Source organism: Neophocaena asiaeorientalis, unplaced genomic scaffold (assembly GCF_003031525.2).
Source record: "Neophocaena asiaeorientalis asiaeorientalis breed wild unplaced genomic scaffold, Neophocaena_asiaeorientalis_V1.1 scaffold129, whole genome shotgun sequence".
Taxonomy (NCBI): Eukaryota; Metazoa; Chordata; class Mammalia; order Artiodactyla; family Phocoenidae; genus Neophocaena; species Neophocaena asiaeorientalis.
The window spans coordinates 1,300,785-1,324,761 of record NW_020172446.1 but is presented as its reverse complement, the minus strand read 5'-3'; the positions used below and the strand labels follow the sequence as shown (position 1 = coordinate 1,324,761).

At 40.2% G+C, this 23,977-nt stretch overlaps 1 protein-coding gene across 1 annotated transcript in view; it reads right to left on the bottom strand.

Moving 5' to 3' along the window:
- Nucleotides 1-23,977, bottom strand: part of MYO1D (myosin ID) — a 337,803-nt gene that overhangs the window by 230,831 nt on the left and 82,995 nt on the right. Inside the window, exons 2-6 of the mRNA XM_024736888.1 lie at nt 10,722-10,930; nt 8,458-8,551; nt 5,893-6,058; nt 3,609-3,662; nt 2,340-2,435 (exon numbers count right to left, since the gene is read on the bottom strand). Coding sequence (XP_024592656.1) covers nt 2,340-2,435; nt 3,609-3,662; nt 5,893-6,058; nt 8,458-8,551; nt 10,722-10,930 — 619 coding nt within the window. The remainder of the gene's footprint in view (nt 1-2,339; nt 2,436-3,608; nt 3,663-5,892; nt 6,059-8,457; nt 8,552-10,721; nt 10,931-23,977) is intronic.

Below are 23,977 nucleotides of genomic sequence, written 5' to 3'. Positions count from 1 at the left end.
ACAGGCATTCCCCAGCCCCACCTCTTTCTTGTTGATAGCACCCTGATTTGTTTACCCCTCCCTGAGTGCACCCGTTCTTCAGAACTGGTGCCAGCCTCAGGAGGTAAATCTTCATTGGTCTAAACAAATCACAGGGACCTTATTCCCTTTACCAAGTGATTGGTCAGCCATGGGCATGTGATGCCATTCTGGTCCATAAGACATGAGGTTTCCCTAGCTTATCAAGGGTTACGGCCAGGAACGTTTCCTCTGCCTGTGACTCCTAGAACTGCTGCTGCCATTTGGGGACCATGAGGAAAATCAGCTGTAGCAGACCGGCCCGATCCAGTGACGATGGTAGAACTGGTAAGTGGGAGAAACAAATGAACATCTGGGTCCCTATCAACACTGTTAAGGCACGGAATTAACCACGTCTGGAACTGCCCCATCCTAGGGTTTCTCGTTACGTGAGATAACCAAGTTCCTTATTGTTTTGGGTGACTTTTAATTGGGTCTTACCTTACTGCAACCCACAGGGTCGTAATTGTACATGAGTCCTATATTTTAGAAGAGCTAAGTAAAAGTATGATACACAGAGTGTAATACTTTATAGTTACTAAAATCATTCTATTAATTTATATTTGTTTACATGGGAAGATATTAATGATTACATTATAATCTAATAAAAGGTTTATTTCATCAGGATTTGTTATGAGTCCATGAATAAATATATACACATAAACTGTTGTTATCAATAATTATCTCTGCATGGTGAGCTTTAGCATATTTTTATTTCCTTTTGGTTCATCTTTATTTTAGGTTTTGACTGTGATCATGTATCGCTTCTTTGTTTTTATTAGAGAGGCAGAAAAAAAGGAGGGGGAGGAATAGGAATGGAAAACTTTGATGGAAAGGGAACCTAAGCTAAAGTTAGCTTTGAAAAAAAAGGCTAAATGTTTATTTAATACTTGCTTTCTGTGGGGCTCTACATGACCGGGTCAAAAGCCACTTGGTCAATAAGACAATTCGATTTAAAAAGAATATTTTCAGTCACTGGCTTTTTAAGTGTTGATTTTACAATCCTTTATACATCTTTAGAGTACCTCTGACCTATTCTCAGAAAGCTGGAGTATTGCCTTCTGGTGTTTTGCTTGCTTTCAATTAATTTTCAGCCAAACATCCTGTTCTCAGATGACTCTAAAAGTAAAAAATTCATGCAACTTAAATTTCAAACAATGGAAAATTAATTGCAAAACGCTAAATATCATTTATTTATATGCACAATAATAAAAGTACCATTAAACCAGTAATGCAGGTATAATTAGCTTAAGATGAAGAGCAAAAATTACAAAAAAAAATAAAAGAAACACCTCCCACATCTAGATTCTTTCCTTTTATAAATTCTTTTATTTTCCCCCCAACTACAAAAGCTGTGCATTTTCAATTATAGAAGAGATGTGAAATGCGGAAAAAGCAGAACACAAATATCCATAATCTCATCCATCCAGAGTAAACAAGTAAAACCCTGGTGCATTTCCCTCCAAATCTTATTTCATGTATGTCTGTGTGTGTGTATATATATATATACACACACACACACACACACCTTTCCCCCAACAAAATTGGATAACACTGCAATTACTGTTTTATAACCTATCATCAATAAGCTACTATATTACTAGGATTAGCTATAAAATGGCTAGCAGAAATTGTATTATATATATAGCAGAAAACTAATTAGAAATAAAAGGGCAAAAAGATCTGCGTATGTGTGAGCAAGGGCTTACATGCAAAGGAAGGGGAAAAAAATGGAAAAAAATTGAAGGCTGAATAGAAATGCTCCAAGGGTCACAAAACTATTTCTAGAGTACATCAAAATCGTTATTGGAAAAAATAGTGAATGGCAATCTTTGATATCCATGTTCAACCACAGTGCTTTTATTTATTTATTTATTTATTTATTTTTAACCACGGTGCTTTTAAACTTTCTTTTGTCTTACCAACTTGCCTTCGGCCAAATGACATGGTACCTTCTTTTGCGGTGGATTTCCTACTTGTAACAATATTTTTATAGTGTCAAAATAAAAGTAATAGGATTAAAAATTTTTAAAAACCCCACAAGATCATAAGAGAGAAACTTCTTTCCTATCGGATGGTGATAAAATACAGTAATGGGTAATTAAGCAAAGTTATTGAGTCAATAATATATTGAATCTCCGTCCCTGAGAATTTTAAAAATAGAATAGAATAAAAGAGCCATTCATTTGCCTAAAGGCAGCTGCCTGGACCAGATAATTATTTAATGTCCCTTCTGATTCTCTGATTCTATTTCTGAATCATCTCAAAAAGGAAACTCTTACCTTTAATTGGGCTCCAACATGGATGTAGTTGTAGGATGAAAGGGATTTCTGGAGATGCAGAGAGCGGAGCATCTGCTCTGAACCTCCTTGGAGCAGCTGAAAAATATTTAATTAAAAATAAGTTAGCAAAATACATCCTGAACCCAACACACCATGTATTCTTACTGGTAGTCTAGCTTTTTTTCATTTTCTGGGCTAATTCACTTAGGTCCTCCTGTTTCTAGCTTTGAAGATTATTTTTTTAAACCTCGAAGGTAATGGCTTCAACATCATCAGTGATGATGTTATACAGTCATGAGGAAAATTCCTTTAAAAGTCTTAGCCCTTTCACAACGTAACTGGCATGAAAGGTTTTGCTTTGACTGTGGCCATTTGTAAAACAGGAGCTTGCGCTCTGTGGTGGTCACGCGCTCAGCGGCCTTGTTATCTGGACAGCATAGGGTTATGTTTCAAATTCAGAAAAAGTCAATATTGCCTCAGAACTAAGAGGTGTCAGCGGCCAGTCATATGTTGAATCACACTGGAAACAAACAGCTTTTCCTCATCAATCTCTATATCCCAGGAAAGGACAACTGGGTAACCAGGACTGTAGTGTTGGACAAAGACAAATGCCAACACTTTCACTCAAGTGCGGAAAAAGTTACAGGTTCCTGAAACGAACAGAACTCTTATATTTGGTAGAAAGCTAGTTTCCTGGAAACATGGCGAACTGTCAACAAAAACACAAATACAATCCACATAGTCCTTCTACACAGAACACGCATTTTAGAAGGCGATACATTTAAATCCTCTATATTAAACTGTACACTTTGGTTTACTGAAAAGATGTAACTATTGGATTTTTAAAATTGATTTTTTTAACGAAAACAGCCTGAATTTCTATTCCCATCTCTGGAACACCCCAATATGGGAACAAAAGCTTCAATTCAAAAATAAGACAAGATTAATTTAACATATTCAGAATGTACCATTTCAAAAGCTTTTAGGGTCATGAAAATGTTACCTACACTGCAAAGAAACACAAGGGATGCTCAACTAAGGCAGCTGTCTGGCTGGTTAACCACCTGCTAGCTCTTTAGAACAGCCATGCTCGTCAAGTCTCTGAAGAAGCCCACGGGGTAGGGTGTATGCGTGTGTGCACACACGTGTAACGTATCGCGGGCCAATGGAGGCATGGGAGGCACAGGACAGGAGAGAGCCCCAAACGAAAACCTCCATTTCCTGCACAACTGAGCAAATGGTTGATTATCTGCATAACAGATGACTAACCTGATAGAAAGAATGAAAGCTTCTTTCTCCTGGCTGTTGCACAATCACTCTAGACTGGAAAAAAAAACAAAAAAAGCACATTAAAATCATTAATCTGATGAGGGACACATATACGATGCAATACTACTCAGTCATAAGAAAGAATGAAATAATGCCATTTGGAGCAACATGGATGGCCCTAGAGATTACCATACTGAGTGAAGCAAGTCAGAGAGAGAGAGACAAATACCATATGATATCACTTATATGTGGAATCTAAAGAATAATACAAATGAACTTACTTACAAAACAGAAACAGACTCACATACATAGAGAACAGACTTGTGATCTCCAAAGGGGAGAGGGGATCGGGGGGATGGATTGGGAGTTTGGAATTAGCAGATGCAAACTATTATAGAATATATAATACAGAATGAATAAACAACAAGGGCCTACTGTATAGCACAGGGAACCATATTCAATATCCTGTGATAAACCATAATGGAAAAGGATATGAAAAAGAATATACATATATAACTGAATCACTGTGCTGTATGGCAGAAATTAACACATTGTAAAAATCAACTATACTTCAGTAAAATAAATTTTTAAAAAATGATTAATCTGAGAATGTACTCCTAAAAGAAAATGAGAGCCACTTTCCCAGGGAATCCTGTATCAACAGTGCACTGAAATGTCCTAAAGACCGCACGGATGGGACCAACCTAAAACTAGATCTCCTCTATGGGGTTTTCTGTGCAATTTTTTGACAATTCTTTTCACTCTTTTAAAAACAGAGTTCCTTAAACTTTCTGAAAATGAAGCTATTTTGATTTTTTAAACCTAGAGCCTAAAGAGAAAATATTTTTGGTTGGGGGGATTGCAAGTGGGGAGAATAGGAAGGAATGTTTAGGGAGGAATCTTCTCAACATTCCCTTCCTGAGGGTCTGATGGCATTTCAAAGAGCAATGCCTTATATCCTGTAATAAAGTGAGCTGAACAAAATCCATATACAGAGAGACCTCTGCTTTAGATGGCTTCAGAAAGACTGCTCTTAAGAGAGGACTCAAAATGTATGTTCATTCAAGGGGATTCTTTTGATTGAGCATGTACATAAAGTGAAGCCATGAAACATTCTGGAAAAAAGACTGATAATAACTGGCACTTCCTGTCATTTTTCAACTGACTCTGATAAAACAAGATTTCCTTACCAGTCTGACTTCAGTTTAACAAACAAAAATAAGATTTATACTGCATTCTGCTACCATAAAGATTGCTATGGTGTGACTGAGATGGAAAACACTTAACTGAGAAGGCATGTCAGTTCAAATCTGAGTACAATTCAAGGTGGAGACTTAACCTAGTAAAGTTCAATCTCAACTGTAATAACCAGGTGAATCTACTCAAGATTAGTTAGGACACAACCTCTCTGGCAGTCCCAAGAGGAGAGTTTTAACTGGAATCGTCTACAAATTGGGCCTATCATTCACATGGGCAGATAAAAACACACTCTAAGTTTTCACACACCAAATGCAGCATGCTTCATAATTAGGCTGTAAGATCACAAAGTACATCTATGTTACTATAAAGCAGTGAACAAAGAGAAACTAGAAGAAAACGAGATTGCCAATTAAAATAAAAACATGGGAGGATGTGTAGAAGGAGTAGAAGTGATTGGTCCTAGATAGGTTTTTGTTAAACCTTACCCAAAAGTTGGCACCCCCTCATCCCCCCCCCACCTAAACCTTTACCTACAAAGTCTATAACTTTTCCCAGCTTGATACCGTAAGTGCTAATAAGAGAACACAAAAAGAGATTATTTTGCCATAGAAAGCTAACTGAGGAGCAGGGAGGGACAGAGAACAGGATTAAAAGCTACTTTGGGGCAATGAAAGAAATTCTACTAATATAATCAGGCTTTAAAAAAAAAATTCAGCATGAACAGACTCATAGATACAGAGAACAACCTGATGGTTGCCAGAGGGGATGGGGTTGTGGGGGATAGATGAAATAGGTGAAGGGGATTAAGAAGTACAAGCTACCAGTTACAAAATAAATAAGTCACGGGGAGGTAATGTACACAGGGAATATAGTCAATAATACTGTAAACTTTGTATGGTGATGGATGGTAACTGGTCTCACTGTGGTGATCATTTTAGAATGTATAAAAATACTGAATCACTACATGGTACACCTGAAACTAATACTGTAGGTTAATTATAACTCAATTTGAAAAAACAACTCTAGGCCAAAAAAAAAAATCAGCATTTGCAAACATTACCCTCAGAAATCAAGCACTTTTTACCTTCTCCAGTAAGTAGTTATTGATATGTCCACCAATAGGGTCCCCCTTGAAATCAAAGTTGATATCCATGTATTTTCCAAACCTGCTTGAGTTGTCATTGCGGTTGGTTTTGGCATTTCCGAAAGCTTCCAAGACACAGTTGGACTTAAGCAACATATTCTTCACTCTTTAACACAGATAAATGAAAGTCACTGTAAAAGTTTTAAAGGCTGGGGCTTTAAAGAAACTAAATTTCATTGAAAGACATGCAAATTTGTGTACAAAGATGCTGATTGTAACATTGTTTGTAACATCAAAAAAGATATATATTACAAACAACCTAAATGTCCACCAATAGGGATGGACAAAAATAAATTTTTGTTTCCCAGTATAATATGTAGTGACATAGAAAGATGTGCAGAATACATTAATGAATGCGAGATAAAGTTGCAAAATAATATGTATTGCAGGCTTTGTGTGTGTGTGTGTGTGTGTGTGTGTGTGTGCACGTGTGTGGGGGCATGTGTGTGTGCGCACACACACACGTGTTAGTAAATGCTTACAAATCTGGAGGGTACAGCACACTTCACTATGGTTACCTAGGTTGATGAGGTAGGTAGGGTGCAATTTCAGGGAACTTCCATGTTTTACATCATGCTGTAAATTTTAGTTTTTCTTTTAAAACGAACGTATTTTATTTACATAAAGAAAAATCCTAAAAAGAGATGTTCTGAAAAGAACGGGTGATACAGAAAATGATTCCATTTTTTAAAGTTCTTGCTTATAAAGCCTAGTGAAATTTACTGCATTTGGTTAATACATCATAAATGTGGTCTTGATTAGTTTAGAAACTGCTCATCATTTCGTTTGAAGCTGTATGGAATCTCTCTTTGGTACCAGGTATTTAAGTCATTCTTTATTCGATGAATGCTAACTCTTTATAGAGCAGTCTCTCCCAGTGGATGTATTTTAACCTCATTCTAGGCTTTATGTCTTTGTTTCTATTTCACTGACAAAATTCCTCTTATATGGGCATATCGCCGAAATAACCTGAGGTACCAGATCCCCTGGTCCTTCCACTACTACTGTAAGTGACCCTACCAATTTATCTCCTCATGAATGAAAGTATAATTATAATTGGGGCAAGGGAAACCGCTTGCTTATGGTAAATAAAGGAAAGTGTCTATAAAACTGTGGTAAGATATGCTCTTAAAAAACTAGTAAATGGGGCTTCCCTGGCAGCACAGTGGTTAAGAATCTGCCTGCCAATGCAGGGGACGCGGGTTCGAGCCCGGGTCCGGGAAGATCCCACATGCCGTGGAGAACTTAAGCCCATGCACCACAACTACTGAAGCCCGCGCGCCTAGAGCCCGTGCTCTGCAACAGAGAAGCCACTGTGATGAGAAGCCTGCGCACCACAACGAAGAGCAGCCCCCGCTCGCCACAACTAGAGAAAGCCTGAGCGCAGCAACAAAGACCCAACGCAGCCAAAAAAAAAATAATAATAATAATAAAAACTAGTAAATGTAAATATGCCTTACTCCACTGTACCAACTGGGTTTAGAAATAAAATTAATTTAGTTCTCAGCCAGTTACTCTCCTCAGCTCCAAAGGAAATTTTAAAAACTTACTTATATCCTTGTTCTTGTCCTATTAGGTTGCAAAGTCAGAATCAGAATTGGGGATATATCACTATTAAGAAAAATACCTCTTTTGACCTGGCACTCTAGCCCAATTCTACCCATGCAGGGTAGTCCAGTCCAAATTCTCTACTTTCAGACCAACCCAGCTTCCTTTCTCTCTATTCATAAAACTGAAGATTGAGATGTCTATACGGAATGTGACTCTTCTGTAAATAAATACTGAGCCTCAAAGTAGCAACTTTGGAAAGCTCTTATTTTTTCCTCTTCAAAAAGTCCACACCACATAAGAAAGTCAAGTCATGTGGCTTTATAGCCACACTTCGTACTTTCTTATTTTTTTAAAAAAACCATCTCTTCATTCCTTACATATTTACTATGTAAATACCACGTACCAGACACTCTGCTGAACACTGGGCCCCAGACAGTGCGTACCTGCTTTATCACTCATCTTGCTGTGAGCAGAGCATGATGTGGCCTGAAACCCGTTCAGGAAATGAACCCTATTCAGAGCTTCTAATACCAACGTTCTGCTTCTAGCAATGATGGAACAGCATGGATCTGCCTCCCAGAGTCCCCCTTTCACTCTAGGGAGTGTAGAACACAGTTTACAAAAGATGCTGGTATAGTAGAAAGAGCAAGAAACCTGTGAGAGCTTGAACAATACAGCTACCAGTAAAGTATAACATCTTTGCTGAGCACACGTAACACCGAAGGCAGCGGTGATAGACCAGAATCACCTTAGCAGCATCTTTCTATTAAAAACAAATATAGAAATCGAGGGATATAAATAAAAGTACAGGGACAGTATGCAGGAAAGGAATCAAAGTAATTTAACCATTAATAAACACTCCATGCATATCAGAGTTTAGGCCTAACCTAGTCAAGTCTATATAGAAAATGAAGCTCCAGTGAGAACTTCCTCCCATTGTTAGACTGCCCTTACCTTTCAATCTCCGCTCTCTGACTGGGGTTGGTGATGGCCGCAATGTACTGCATGATGTACTTACTGGCTTCCGTTTTACCAGCTCCACTTTCCCCTGGGGAAAAATTGTGCAAGCCTTAAGATTACAACTTAAACCAAGAGGAATAATTTTTAATAGAATAATTTCAAGTTTTGACATTAGTTATTCATTTGAAATCCCTTATGTTTCATTGTTTGTTTTTTTGGGGGGGGGTTTGAGTTATTTCATCCTGTCGATATGCGATTGGTTCTAACAGATCTGAACATTTGAAAAAATTCAAACTATTGTAGAAGCAAAATAACAGATTACAGTTCAAGATTTACTTAGTAAAAATATCGAGGGATAAAACGTGGTAAACTAATTCCTTATAGCCTTAGTACTTAGTGACTCTGAAGTCCAGTGGAAAAGAAACAAGAAAGTGACAAACAGTGGCCATGGCAAAATTCATATAACTTTGTTTTCTATGGCAGAGTTTTAAAAAATCTTAATGGGGATGAAATAATTTTTTCAGAAAATTAGAGCAATTTTAGTGAAAAAAAAAAAAAAGCAGCAAGCTCCAGACATATGGTGTCACAGAAAAAGCATGACAACTGACATAGGGAGGGAAGGGGGATAAGTTTATAATTATCAACCCAGATTTTTAAATGTTTATCCCTTGTGACCCAAAGCTCCACTTGTAGAATTTTATACTCTAGAAATACTAATATAATCCAATGATAATCTTCAAAGGTTTTCAGACTATTTCTGCAGACTACACTATGTGTTATAGCTAAAATCTGAAAATAATATGCCCATCAGTAGAGGATTGGGTAAATAAATTATGATTCAACCATTCAATGGCATGCTACACAACTGTTAGAGAATGCACTACTTCTATAGGTACTCTAATGAAAAGATGTCCACTAGACATTGTTAAATGGAAAAACAAGTTATGTAATAGCAGTTATAACATAATTCTATATTTATAATTACATATGCATGTGTGACTATACGTATTTGCACACACTGAGAAAATGTTTAAAAGGATAAATGCTTTATTGTTCACAGGCGTTACTGCTAGAATTTGGCGGGGGGGGAAAGGTATTCAAGGGAAAGGGACTCTGTGCTTTCACTTTATACACTTATAAAATTGCCTCCCGCTCCACCCCGCCACCTTTTACAATCAGGCAATAATACTGCCTTCAAAATTTGTTTTAGGGCTTCCCTGGTGGCGCAGTGGTTGAGAGTCCACCTGCCGATGCGGGGGATGTGGGTTCGTGCCCCGGTCCGGGAAGATCCCACATGCCGCGAAGCGGCTGGGCTCGTGAGCCATGGCCGCTGAGCTTGTGCGTCCGGAGCCTGTGCTCCGCAACGGGAGAGGCCCGCGTACCGCAAAAAAAAAAAAAAAATTGTTTTAATAAAATGTAGCCTTAGGATATAATTCTTCAACTCCCACACTAAGTTGCCTCACTTCTCTGACCCTTAATATCCTCATCTGTGAAGTAGAAACACAACTGTCCTGCTTACCAATCAGAGAGCTGCACGGATAACCAAAACGGAATAAAGATCACCAAAGCCTTGTAAAAGTATAAAGCCACTCATGCGAATACGAGGTATTATTAGCACGAAAAAAAAGTCCCACAGCTTGGGAGAGGGTATCCTGGGTCAGTGGGCAGATATTTTCTTGTTCCCAACTCACTACACAAGATTCCTTGAAGAGCTCAGCTTTACAGAGAGAGCTCGGCTCCTGTGCTTGGGCACCCAGGGTGTGTCACCTGACGCCCTCTCTGCAGCCTTTAAAGCTCTGGCCCCCAGCTCTGAGGGCCTGTTTCCAGCCCCCAGGCCTCTGTATGTCCCTGGTCACTAGCTCCCGTTCACCAGTCTGACTTAGAGTTCATTCTTCCTTTTTGGTACCTCAGGATTTCATTTTCCTGGTTTCGTTCTGTGATTATTTAAAATAATTTCTGTTAGATTCTTATCCAGTAGTTTTCTGTGTTTGAGATGGGAGGATGAATTTCCCATGTCACCTCAGTCTACAAAATTGACCAGAAGTCCATCCAAACATAATATGTAATGTGTAAATGAACCAAGATTAGCAGATGCTCAGAAATGATAGAAATAATCTGGCATTACATTTTTTTTTTTCTCCTATAAAATTACTTAAGCTTTTAACTTCAAAAAAGACCTAATCAATTGTTCGGACCCTTGAGTACCAAGTAAGTTAAATACATATTGACCTTGGAAGAACAGGGAACTCCTTAAATACCTGATATCACAATGCAAGTGTCCTTTGATCGCCTCTTCATAGCCTTGTAAGCAGCATCGGCAATGGCAAAAAGATGCGGAGGTCTCTCGTACAGTTCACGCCCTTTGTACTGCTCGATTGTGTCTCTCCCATAGATGTTCAACAACTTGTAGGGATTCACAGAGACCACGACTTCTCCAATGAATGTGTAGATGCGCCCTTTTTCAAATCTGCACAGAAGCCAAAGGAAAGGAAGATGGAGCTGGGGTTACACAGAGATGCTATTTCTTTCCTATGAGTCTCTCATTTCCAAGAAAATCCAAACATCCCAGGAACTATTTCTGAGGTGACATTTCACGGTTCTGAGTTTACTTTTAGAGATAATGCTTGAGGCTGGGTTCCTTTGGATGCTGCTGGTAGAAAAGACCAGCAGGGGTTAGAAGCCAAGAGAGAAGAAAGAATTTAATACTTCGGAGGCTGGGGATTTCCTAATTTCCAAAATACAGAAGGGTAAGAAATAAAAAGAGTTGAAGACAACCTTAGAGCTCTAGGAGGAAAAGATAACAGAAGCCAGAGCAGGTCTTGAAATCCATTTAGTCAGATTTTCAGTTGTAAAGAAAATTGCCTAAATACGTTTATTTCTTCTCCCTCTTGAAATCCCACTAAAATGTCAGTAAAGGAATAAAATAAACACAGCAAAATCCACACCAGAGAGAATGGTAGAGGAGACATTTCTGGCATAAATCGAATTCGCTTTTTAAAAAAATGACTGCCTAAAATTCCACAGTGCAGATATACCCTTATTTATTCAATCATCCCCCCCATCCTTCCTGCTATTATGAACAATATTGTAGAAAGTACTCTTGGCACATAACCTTACAAATCAGTGCCTTTATTTCTGTGAAACGGATTCCCAGGACTGGGATAGCTGGTTGAAAGGTACGTGTATTTTAAGAAGTATAACATGATCCCACCACTCGCACATTTAAGAAGCTAAAAATCCGCCCTGTATATGTATATGATATGTATATAAATTGTACATATATTTTGTAAATGATTACATGAGCATGGAAGGCTGCATATTATGTCTTAGGGCGATGAGAAGGAAAGCCAGAGGAACTAAGGAAAAAAAACCCCAGCATACATGATATGACTCCAATTGTGCAAAATCACGTGTCTATATTTGCAAAGAAAAAATTCAATATAAAATTTAGAAAACCCATATATATTTACCATCGACACATTAACTCACACATATAAACACATATGAACCAGAGTGAGGCCAACACCCAAATGGACGTTTCTACACAAGTGGCTGCCACTACACTCTCCACCTGCCGAGAGGCACAGGCAGAGAGAGCTCGCTTCCAAGAGCTGGGAGAAGGGAGCACCAGGACGGGAGAATGCTGGTCCATGGACAGCGGCCGGGTCTCTGAGCACTCCTGTTGTAGAGTCACAGCAGCAGAGAAATAACTAAAGCATTTGAGACCAAAGGGCGATACCCTTAAACTCCCTTTACACTGGAATGAAGGCTGTCGGCTATAATTAGGAGTGGAAACAGACATGCTGATAATGTCAACAATAAATTAAGACCAAGATTTTTATCAAGTAGTTAGTGTATGTTTAAATAAGAGTTTTGACCACTTTAAGGTTTTCTGTGCATTTTTCTCCTGTGATTTTCCTTTGCATCCTCCCCGCTGTTGGACAGAAAGTTTACATGGTAGCTAAATGCACCAACCCTGGAATCCCTGACACCTGAGTCCAAAGGTTCACACTGCAAACTTAAGAGCAGCGAGCCTATGAAAGCTGCTTAACCTCCATGAGTTCTTGACCTGTAAAATGGAGATAATTATACCCTTCCCTCCCTCTGGCATTTAGTACTTAAAAAAAAAAAAAAAAGCAATTAATCTTATGCATCCAATTATGTTCTGCATGAAGGAGATTTTTAATGAATGCTTTTATTTTATTAACATTGCTATGAAAATCACGGCAATCCCTACACACCAGGAATTAATGCAGTGATCCTAATTTGATTCCCTGCCTCAGCTGTCAATCAACACGAGTCATAAGCAAAATGTCTACATAACTCATGTTCAAAGACCCACAAAAATAATAAGAAGCTAAGCCTTTCTGGCTTAACCTGAAAATTTGAAGGACATGCTCTACAGCTATCTTCAAAGATAAGAATTGAAGGGACAAAATTCTTTAGTTTAAAAAAAACACTGTCCAAACAGAAAAGTAAAGAGAAGGAGAAGGATGTTAGAAAAAAAAAAATTGCCTCATGAGTCTGGAACTCTGTGACTAAGAGACAGCAAATAACATATGAGATTACAATGTTGTTCTAAGATTCCAGGTCCGTCCAATCAGGTACTTTCTCTGAAATTCCATTTTATTTCAAATAGAATGTTCTGTTTATCAAAACTTCTGAGCATCTTTGTAAAACACAACAGATAAAACCATCCACTGAGTAGCTATGAACTTGAAGACAGTGGCAAAGGCTTAACAAAATACGATATTAAATACAATGTTTCAGCAGAAGTTCGGTTGTTAAAGACGAAACTTTCAATTCGGTTAGGTCTCAAAATCACCACTAGATGGTGTCAGCCTACACCTTAACACCAACCCAAGATTTCCGTTTGCTTTGGAGCGCCTCAGGGTATGAAGTAAGCAAGCACTTAGGTAATCCTCACCTCTTTGGTTTGCCTCTAGGAGGAATGGCAGTAATTATCCTAGATGACAAATGCGTGATACCACTTCTTACAAGAGACCAAGGAAGGCATTTCTAGGACCTCTGTGTGCAAACCTTTTATGACAAACTTTTATCATTCATTCTGCATAGTTGAAATATTTCAGGTTTTCATTATTCAATAACTACTTTGTGTCAGGCACTGGGTGTGACCCTGGGGATTAAAAAAGGAATAAAGAGCAGGGAAGTATTATAAATAATAATGACATAGTGTGATAGGTGAGATACTAAAAGCAGGTACCATGGTGGCAAAGATCACAAAAAATGCCTTGTGATATGGAACCCTGAAGGGTAACATACAAACTACAGTAAGGCACACAAGTCTTCTGTGCTCTGGCCTCCACATTTCTCTCCACTGGACCCTCCTAACTCCCCACACACTTCCACACATCAACACGACTCCCACCCCTCCAGCCCAGGTCACTCTTGCTCTCACATTAAGGAGCTAGTTACAGTTCCCAAGGCCACCATGCCTGCATGGTTTGCCCACGGGGTCCATTCTGCCTAGAATGCCCTTCTCCACCTGCCTCTTCTTCCCCCCTCTGCTTGGCAGATTCCCGCACCTTCTTCAAAAGCCTGAAACGCAGCTCCTCGAGGAAGCCATTCTTGGTACCCATCCCCAGCACTAGGGCTACTATAGTCTTCGCTCTGTTCAGATTTTTTTTTTCCCCTTTGAAACCTCCCACATAGTGAAAATAGCTTAACAGCAATTGATTTTTTTTTTTAACCTCTCACTGTTGTGGCCTCTCCCATTGCGGAGCACAGGCTCCGGACACGCAGGCTCAGCGGCCATGGCTCACGGGCCCAGCTGCTCTGCGGCATGTGGGATCTTCCCGGACCGGGGCACGAACCCGTGTGCCCTGCATTGGCAGGCGGACTCTCAACCACTGCGCCACCAGGGAAGCCCAGCAATTGATTTTTAAAACAATTTCTTTAAGGAGTTTATTAAAAATATGTATTGAACGCGCTGGATATTTTCACTGGCTTCTGAATGAAACAAAGAGGTTCTAAAAAGTTTTTGAATTAGTGAGTAGCAATGGAGAAAATACCAAGGTTATGCCTCTGGAGAACAACAGTCTTTTGTATATTAATTCTGAAACATCTATTATTATTATTTTAAAATTATTTATTTATTTATTTGGTTGCTTCTGGTCTTAGCTGCGGCAGGTGGGCTCCTTAATTGTGGCAGGTGAACTCTTAGCTGTGGCAGGCGTGTGGGATCTAGTTCCCTGACCAGGGATCGAACCAGGGCCCCCTGCGTTGGGATTGCGGAGTCTTGACCACTGCGCCACCCGGGAAGTCCCTGAAACATTTATTTTTTACAAAACATAGCCTCGTTAATTTGCACATGTGCTTCTATAGAAGATTACCTATAAGTCAAGATGTATGCAGCTCCCTCAGATCAGACATGGACAGACTATGTGTACGACCCTACAGAGAAGTATGACACTGGGGGTGGGGCAACACACACAAAACAATCCTAAAGATAATGAAGTGCTAATTGCGAACATGAACTTAAGCATGAAGGCAGAACCATGTGGCAAGGTTAGAAGTACGGGAAGGAGGCTGGCCTAACCAGAGCGGAAAGCTTGTACTAGGGAATGTCAGGGAACAGTTGGAAAAGTAGGAGGGAGTCAGATTTGATATGACAGGATTTTTTTTTAACTTGAGGTATAATTGACATGCAACATTATATCTGTTTCAGATGTACAGCATAACGGTTCAATATTTGTAAATACTGTGAAATGGTCACCACAATAAGTCTAGTTAACATCTGTCACTATACAGAGTTACAGATATTTCCTTGTGATGAGAATTTTTAAGGTCTACTCCCTTAGCAACCTTCAAATAGGCAACACGGCGTTATTAACTCTAGTCACCATGCTGTACATTACAACCCCATGACTTATTTATGACTGGAAGTTTGTACCTTTTGACTCCCTTCACCCATTTCCCATCCCCCCCCACCCCCGCCCCAGCTCCCACCTCTGGCGATCACTAATCTGTTCTCTGTAACTACGAGCTTGGGGTTTTGTTGGGTTTTTTTAAGATTCCACATATAAGTGAGATAGTACGGTATTTGTTTTGCTCTCTGACTTATTTCACTTAGCATAATGCCCTCATTTCAAAAATGGCAAGATTTCTTTCTTTTTTTAAATGGCTGAATAGTATCCCACTGTATATATGTACCACATCTTCTTTATCCATTCGTCTCCTGATAGACACTTAGGTTATTTTCTGACACGACAGGCTTTGAAAACCAGACTGAGAAAGTCTAAATTTGATGTGACTGGAAACAAGAAAAAATGTGAAGACTTTTCTAGCTAAAGAGATCAATAAGGCTGGGCCTCAGTGGAAGGAACAACCGTAGAAATGAGAGAAAGAGAAATCTGAGTTGTTTCAAAGGGAGAGTGGGCAGAATTTGAACACCTGCTGAACACGAGAGACAAAACTATATTTACCTTTTGAGTCGGGTGGAAGAGCAAAAGGAATTTATCTTGGATGATGAGATTCCAAAATGTACTCCCGAGGATTCTAAGTTCACCCACTAACAGAATTCAGTGTTACCCTTGATCGACTTCTTAAACTATATGGACTCTATCGCCAGGATGAAAATTCTCTGTGAATAGTCTACTATGTACTTAATAATACTTTTATTCATGAATAAATACTATTTATTTCATGAGAACATACGTTTCAAATAGGTGATGCTTAACCACATCGATCTGGCCTCTTTTCTTTCCCTTTTCAACGCAAAGGCAATCTTAAATTGCTTCGAATGTTCACATTTCTCAGGAATGTTCACCTACACACGCCATTTGTCTTTTTCTTTCTTTTTTTTTTTGTCTTCCATTATCTCCTCAGCCAACTCCAATCTGGGTTCCTGTCCAGCACTTCAATAAACCTTGATCAAACCTCCCAAAGTAAGTTTCCAATGAAACTGCTAAATCCACTGGCTGACTCCTCATCTTACTGGTGTCCCAGCAGCATCTGACACTGACTCCCATTCCCTCCCCACATTCTTTCTTGGCTTCTGTGCGGCCACATTCTCTGGTTTTCCTCCTCAGTCTCCACTGCTGGCTGCTCTTTCCTAAAGATCTCTAGACACTCAAATTCTCCAGGGTTGGGTCCACTATCAACTTCATGCACCACCTAAGGGATGCTCATTTAAGGAGGCTGGAGTAATGATATCTGAGTCCTACTCTACCCTCTGATAATCAACAAGACAAAATAAAACCAGAAAAGAAAACTTTACCTATGAGGAAACAGAAAACTAGCTACAACTCGCAAACACAATCTGTGAAGAAAGGGTGTGAAGCGTTGGAAAACGAGCCCTCATGGAAGAAGGCTGCTAAGAGTACGCGTGTGCCTCTGCAAAGCCCAGGCAAGTCCTCCAGAAGCGGCTGCAGTCCCTAAGTGGCCAAGGCAACTGTCTTTTGACAAGAACGGCAGGGTCTCAGGATGCAGGTGTCTGCGGAACAAAATGGGTCCTGTTTGACACTTCTGAATAGCTGCAAGGTGGAGCTACGTGAAGCAATGAGTAGAAATTATTCAATATGTTTTTGCAAAAAAGCAGACTGTCAGAATAGAGAGGAGAAAATGAACAAGTAGATACAACTGCTCTACGGCAGGTGATCTTCATAAATGAGAAGAGGTAATGCTAACTCACCTCCCAGGAGTCTCACGGCGTACGTAAGGGACCTGCTTGCTAGTCAAGCAAACTTCTTGCCATTTCAGGGCAGAGGGTTGGCGAGAAGGAGTCTAGAAATAACAGATCCCAAACTCAGCGATCTACTGGTCCTTCTACACACTATCTTTCAGCAACTAACCAACCCAGAATGAAACACACCTATTCAAAGATGGCAGTAATCAAAAGAGAAACAGAATGGCGCCCATGATAAGATGTTAAAGGAAAAAAGTAGGCAAAGAATTGGATGGACAAAAAGCAGATCAAGAATACCCACGAGGGCTTCCCTGGTGGCGCAGTGGTTGAGAGTCCGCCTGCCCATGCAGGGGACACGGACGGCTTCGTGTCCCGGTCCGGGAAGATCCCACATGCCGCGGAGCGGCTGGGCCCGTGAGTAATGGCCACTGAGCCTGAGCGTCCGGAGCCTGTGCTCTGCAACAGGAGATGCCACACAGTGAGAGGCCCACATACCGCAAAAAAAAAAAAAAAAAAAAAATACCCACGAAAAAAAAAAGTGTGCCATAAAGGAGAAAAATTATGAAAAAATACTTCTGCATGAAACCAAAGAATGTAAAGAAAATATAGCCCTATAAACCAAGAGATCAAAGAAAACATTGTTAAAAAAGAGCAAAAGCATATTTAAACCCATTTTTTTTAAAGGAGATAAACTGAAAGAGCTCAAAGAAAAAAACCCCAAAGAAATGAAGGTCACGTCAAAAGACAAAGAAAAGGGGAATGGGCACTGCTGAAAATAGCTAGGGCCAAGAAGAAGGGGTAGAGAAATGTAAGCAAAATGAAATGGAAAAAACAAAAATAAAATAAAATTAAAAAAAAAATGAAATGGAAAAAACAAAATTCAAATAGAAAGAAGGAATTCTAGAAGTGGGAGACAACGGAGGTGACATAATTGGTATTCCTGAAGACTTCAGTATATGGCAGTGGTGACATCTCAAAACAGCATTGATACCAATAATAAATGTCAATAAATAGTGCTAGAAAATGAGCTAGCCACCTGGAAGAACAAAATGCAGATTATTAGTGTGGTGGCTTGAACTGTGTTCTCCCAAAAAGGTATGTTGAAGTCCTAATGCCTGGTACCGGGGAGGGTGACCTTATTTGGAAATAGGGTTTTTCAGATGTGATCAAGATGAGGTCATTAGACGGGCCCTAATCCAGTATGACTGGTATCCTTCCAAGAAGAGGAAAATGCCTGTGAAGACAGACAGATACCGAGGGAGGATGCCCTGTGATGACAGAGGCAGGTGCAGCTACCAGCCAAGGGATGCCACGGTCTGATGGTCACCACTGGAAGCTAGCAGGAGGCAAGGAAGGATTTCTCCTCTACAGGTTTCAGAGGAAAGCATGGCCGGCTGACACCTTCATTTTGGACTTCCAGCCTTCAGAACTGTGAGACAATAAATGCCCATTGCTTTAAGCCACCCAGTTCGTTGTAATTTGTTGCAGCAACTCTAGGAACCTGATGCAACTAGTTATACCAAAATAAATTCCATGAAAATGTGTCTCAATTTCACTTACATTTAAGGAAATGCAAATCCAACCAACAATATGATACAATTTCTCACCTATAGATCAAGAGTTGTTTTTTTTAAAATTAATTAATTTACTTATTTATTCTTGGTTGTGTTGGGTCTTCGTTTCTGTGCGAGGGCTTTCTCTAGTTGCAGCGAGCGGGGGCCACTCTTCATCACGGTGCGCGGGCCTCTCACTGTCGCAGCCTCTCTTGTTGAGGAGCACAGGCTCCAGATGCGCAGACTCAGCAGTTGTGGCTCAAGGGCCTAGTTGCTCCGCGGCATGTGGGATCCTCCCAGACCAGGACTCGAACCCGTGTCCCCTGCATCGGCAGGCGGACTCTCAACCACTGCGCCACCAGGGAAGCCCAGGCCAAGAGTTTTATAGTGCACAATGTTAGCAAGAATATGGAGTCACAGGTATCTTCCCCATCACAGGTATCGTCTTAATTGGTCTGACCCCTTTCAATCTCCATACAGCAGGAGGCATGACCTGAAAATATAAATCTAACTACTCACTCCTATCCTTAAATCTCTTCCGTGGAAAACCTCAATGTCAGGCCAATCTGATATTGAGATACTGGCTCATCTCATGCCAACTACTGGTCACTGTGTGCTCTGGCTGAGAATAAAACAAATTCTTTCCCCTCGAAACTGCACCCCACCCCCATCATCTCACACCTACTTGTTTCCTTTTCAGTATTTACCACAAGCAGTTTCTTGTTTATTATCTGTCTCCAGGGGAGTACAGATCATATCTATCTTGATCATTGTTTTATCTTCAGCATGCAACATGCTCCTGGAACTTATAGGGGGTGGTTAAATATTTGATGAATGAAAAAATAAAGGAATGAATGAATAAATTCCTTTAGCCCACCTCTACTCTCTCAGAAAATGGTTTTACATTCTACTTACAGAGAAAATCCAGGCTATCAGGCGTGCAAAACTTTAAATCACCTGCCATCATTACCATTTTTTCCTATTTATATACTTTGTTTCACTTCTCTTATTTCCTTGTGACTTTCAAAAACTGGGGTGGGGGGAGTATTAAATATAGCAAGATGTCATCTAGTTAAAAATGGGCCATATCCCCATGACCCAACATAAAATAATCTTTCCCTTCATGTGGGAAACTTCACATAATCTACATATAAATAGCAATTTTTATTCCAGGAAACTATGATTGAACGGTACCTACTCCAACCAAGACAGGTTTTTTTTTTCACTGTTAAGAGAAGGAAGTTACAAAATACATGGGGTTGACTTAGAATTGGAGATTTCAGTATAAATTTATGGATTATGGGAGATAAAAGGGGGGATGATGTATGTACACATACATTTCCTAGCTCCGTCTGCTGAGAGAGCTTAGAAGCAATGGCACCCTGATGCTGGCTTATAAATACCGTCCTTCTTAACTAAAAGGACCCAGGGCTCGTTGGAGGAAAAGCTGACTCCAGAGCTCGGACAGGGAAAATAGAAGATGAAACTGGAATAGCATGTTGAGCCAGAAAGTAGGGAAGTACTCAAGGAACAATGGGGACGTGTCAAAAGGCCAGAGCAGCGAGCTTGAATGGGCTCCTGGCCAAATCTAGGACCACATGAGCATTAAAATAAGTAATGTTCGGAACATTATAATCCTTTGGATAAAATAAGAATCTATGAGTCCACACCAATGTAAAAAGCAAATAAGTAAGAGGAGGAAAAGCCCTTCTTTAGAGTGGAATGCCACTTAAGAAATACAGAAGGAATGATGTGAGTTAGAAAACGATCCACGTATGCTAAACAAGGAGTTGAAGATGTGACTAGGAAGAGGATATTTACACAGACTCAAAGGATCTCCCCACAAATCACTTATTAATTACAAAAGGGAAAGATAATAATTTTTAGTGGAGAAACCTTATAACCACTTAAACCAACTGATCAAAATTAATATCACCAATACTGAAACAAACGAACGCATGTGCTTGTGGTGGTTAATCTGATATGGCAAGTTGACTGGGCCACGGGGTGCCCGGACATTTGGTCAGACATTATTCTGGGTGTGTCTGTGAGGGTCATTTTAGTTGAGATTACATTAGAATCAGCAGACCGAGCAAAGCAGAGCGCCCTCCCCAATGTGCGAGCCTCATCCAACCATCGAAGGCCTGATTAGAATAAATGGGTAAGAAGGCATCCTTTCTGCCTGGCTGTCTTTGAGCTGGCTGGGTCATAGGTCTCCTGCCTTAGTTCACAGTCAGATTAGAATTTACACCATCGGCTGTCTTGGGTCTCCTGCTTGCCGACTGCAGGTCTTGGACTTCACAGTGTCCAAAATTACGCAAGCCAAAAACTGTTTACACACACACACACACACACACACACACACTCTTATCCTGTTGGTTCTGTTTCTCTGGGTAACCTAAACCAACACACATTTTGGTACCAAGAGTGGTTCCAGGGCTTCCCTGGTGGTGCAGTGGTTAAGAATCTGCCTGCCAATGCAGGGGACACAGGTTCGATCCCTGGTCCGGGAAGATCCCACATGCTGCAGAGCAACTAAGCCCATGAGCCACAACTACTGAGCCCATGTGCCACAAGTACTGAAGCCCGCGCGCCTAGAGCCTGTGCTCCTGAACAAGAGAAGCCACGACAATAAGAAGCCCGCACACCGCAACAAAGAGCAGCCCCCGCTCACCGCAACTAGAGAAAGTCTGCATGCAGCAACAAGGACCCAACTTACCCAGAAATAAATAAATAAATAAATAAATTAATTAAAAAAAAAAAAAAGGAGTGATTCCAGAGGAACAGGATTTTAAGGATGAGTTCCCCCCGCCATCTTTCTTGGAGTATAATTGCTTTACAATGTTGTGTTACTTTCTGCTGTATAACAAAGTGAATCAGCTATATCTATACGTATATCCTCACATCCCCTCCCTCTTGCGTCTCCCTGCTACCCTCCCTATCCCACCCCTCTAGGTGGTCACAAAGCACCGAGCTGATCTCCTTGTGCTATGAGGCTGCTTCCCACTAGCTATCTACTTTACATTTGGTAGTGTATATACGTCAATGCCACTCTCTCACTTCATCCCAGCTTACCCTTCCCCCTCCCTGTGTCCTCAAGTCCATTCTCTGCGTCTGCGTCTTTATTCCTGCCCTGCCACTAGGTTCATCAGTACTGCTTTTTTAGATTCCATATATATGTGTTAGCATACAGTATCTGTTTTTCTCTTTCTGACTTAGTTCACTCTGTATGACAGACTCTAGGTCCATTCACCTCACTACAAATAACTCAATTTCATTCCTTTTTATGGCTGAGTAATGTCGCATTGTATATATGTGCCACATCTTCTTTATCCATGCATCTGTCGATGGACACTTAGGTTGCTTCCATGTCCTGGCTATTGTAAACAGTGCTGCAATGAACATTGTGGTACATGTCTCTTTTTGAATTATGGTTTTCTCAGGGTATGTGTCCAGTAGTGGGATGGCTGGGTCGTATGGTAGTTCTCTTTTTAGTTTTTTAAGGAACCTCCATACTGTTCTCCATAGTGGCTGTATCAATTTACATCCCCACCAGCAGTGCAGGACAGTTCCTGTTGCAGGATGAGTTTTCTGAACTGGTTCTGGGGGTTCTGGAATTGGCTCTCTAATATGATTAGATTTACAGCCACTAATGACTCTATTTCTAGCAGTAAAGAGAGCACTGGTAGTCCATGGTGTGATCTGGCCATAGAGATACATCAATATCTCCATCGCGGGGACCTCCCTGGCAGTCCAGTGGTTAGGACTCCAGACTTTCACTTCAGGGGGCACGGGCTCGATCCCTGGTCAGGAAACTAAGATCCCACATGCCGTGAGGCGTGGCCAAAATGTAAATAAATAAATTAAAAACTCGCCTAAAAAAAAAATCTCCATTGGATACTCCTAATCAACCTTTGTAAGAAACAAAGAGCTGGGTGACTATATATATTTTCAAACATTCTTGGAAAAGTAACAAGTATAGGAAGTTGGCTGGGAGGTCCTAATGTCCCTGGACGAAGTGGTGAATGAAAAGGATGCCCTCAGGGATTCAAATTCCCAGCTCAAGAGCCATGAAATGACCTGAAAGCTTCTATGTGTGCCCTGAAGGAGAGCTGTGTCTCCTGTAGCCTGGGGACTGAGAACCCAGAGAAAGACAGTTCCTCCTGGTAGAAGGCAGTGAGGACACGGCCATCACTTCTGTGGTGTCTGCCCAAAACACACAACCCGAATCTAATCAGGAGGAAACACAAAACAACCCTAAGTTGAAGGATAGTCTACAAAATAAGTGGAAAACTTCACAGTCAAGAAAACAGACAAATGCTGAATAACAATCCAGATTAGAAGAGATACAACAGGAACTCCCTGGCGGTCCAGTGGTTAGGACTCCATTTCCTTCACTGCTGAGGGCATGGGTTTGATCCCTGGTTGAGGAACTAGGAACCCACAAGCCACACAGCGTGGCTGAAAGAAAAAAAAGAGAGAGATATAACAACTAAATGCAAGGTATACTCTTAGGAAGTTTCTTGTAGTATTCTTGAAATTTTCTGTAAATTTGAAATTATATCAAAATTAAAAGTTGCTAATAAAAATCCAACTTCCACTCTTCTTTATATAGTAGGTTTAAATTATATTAATTTATTACTTTTGAATAGGCAATACGGACTCTTAGTAAAAGATTCAAAAGATATCAATGAATAGGTAGTGCAAAGTATTTCTCTTATCTCTGCCACAGCTTCCCTCATCAGAGGTAGCCACTGCCACTGGTTTCGTGTGAATTCTTCTAGAAATAGTTTAGGCGTACACACACATATGCATCCATGTAGTTTTTTCCATGGATGACTTCTGTCTCTCTAATTAAAACAGTATATATCTTGGCAATGGTTTCATGTAAGTAAATAGAGAAAAGCCTCATTTTTAATGCCTGTATTTCATTACAGGCATTAAAAATGGGTGAATATACAATAAAATATTTAATTGATTATTACCAATCGTTTGTTACGATTGAACAAACGATTCATATGAACAGTGCAACTGTATATATAGTGGCATATATTTCTTTGTGCATATGTGTAGATGCGCTTGTAGAAGACATTTCTAGAATTGAAATTGGTAATTCAGAGGATTATCTGCAATTTACGTTTATGAATTACTGCCAGATTATTTTCCAAAGAAGTTGCAGTAATTTAGGCTTCCACTTACAATCTATGAGATTTCTGTTTCCCGGGTGTGCGTTTTTTCAACCAATGATGCTGGCCCATTTCAAAAGGACAGCCTACATTGCAGTTTTATTTTCAAAGTACACAAAACTTTGATC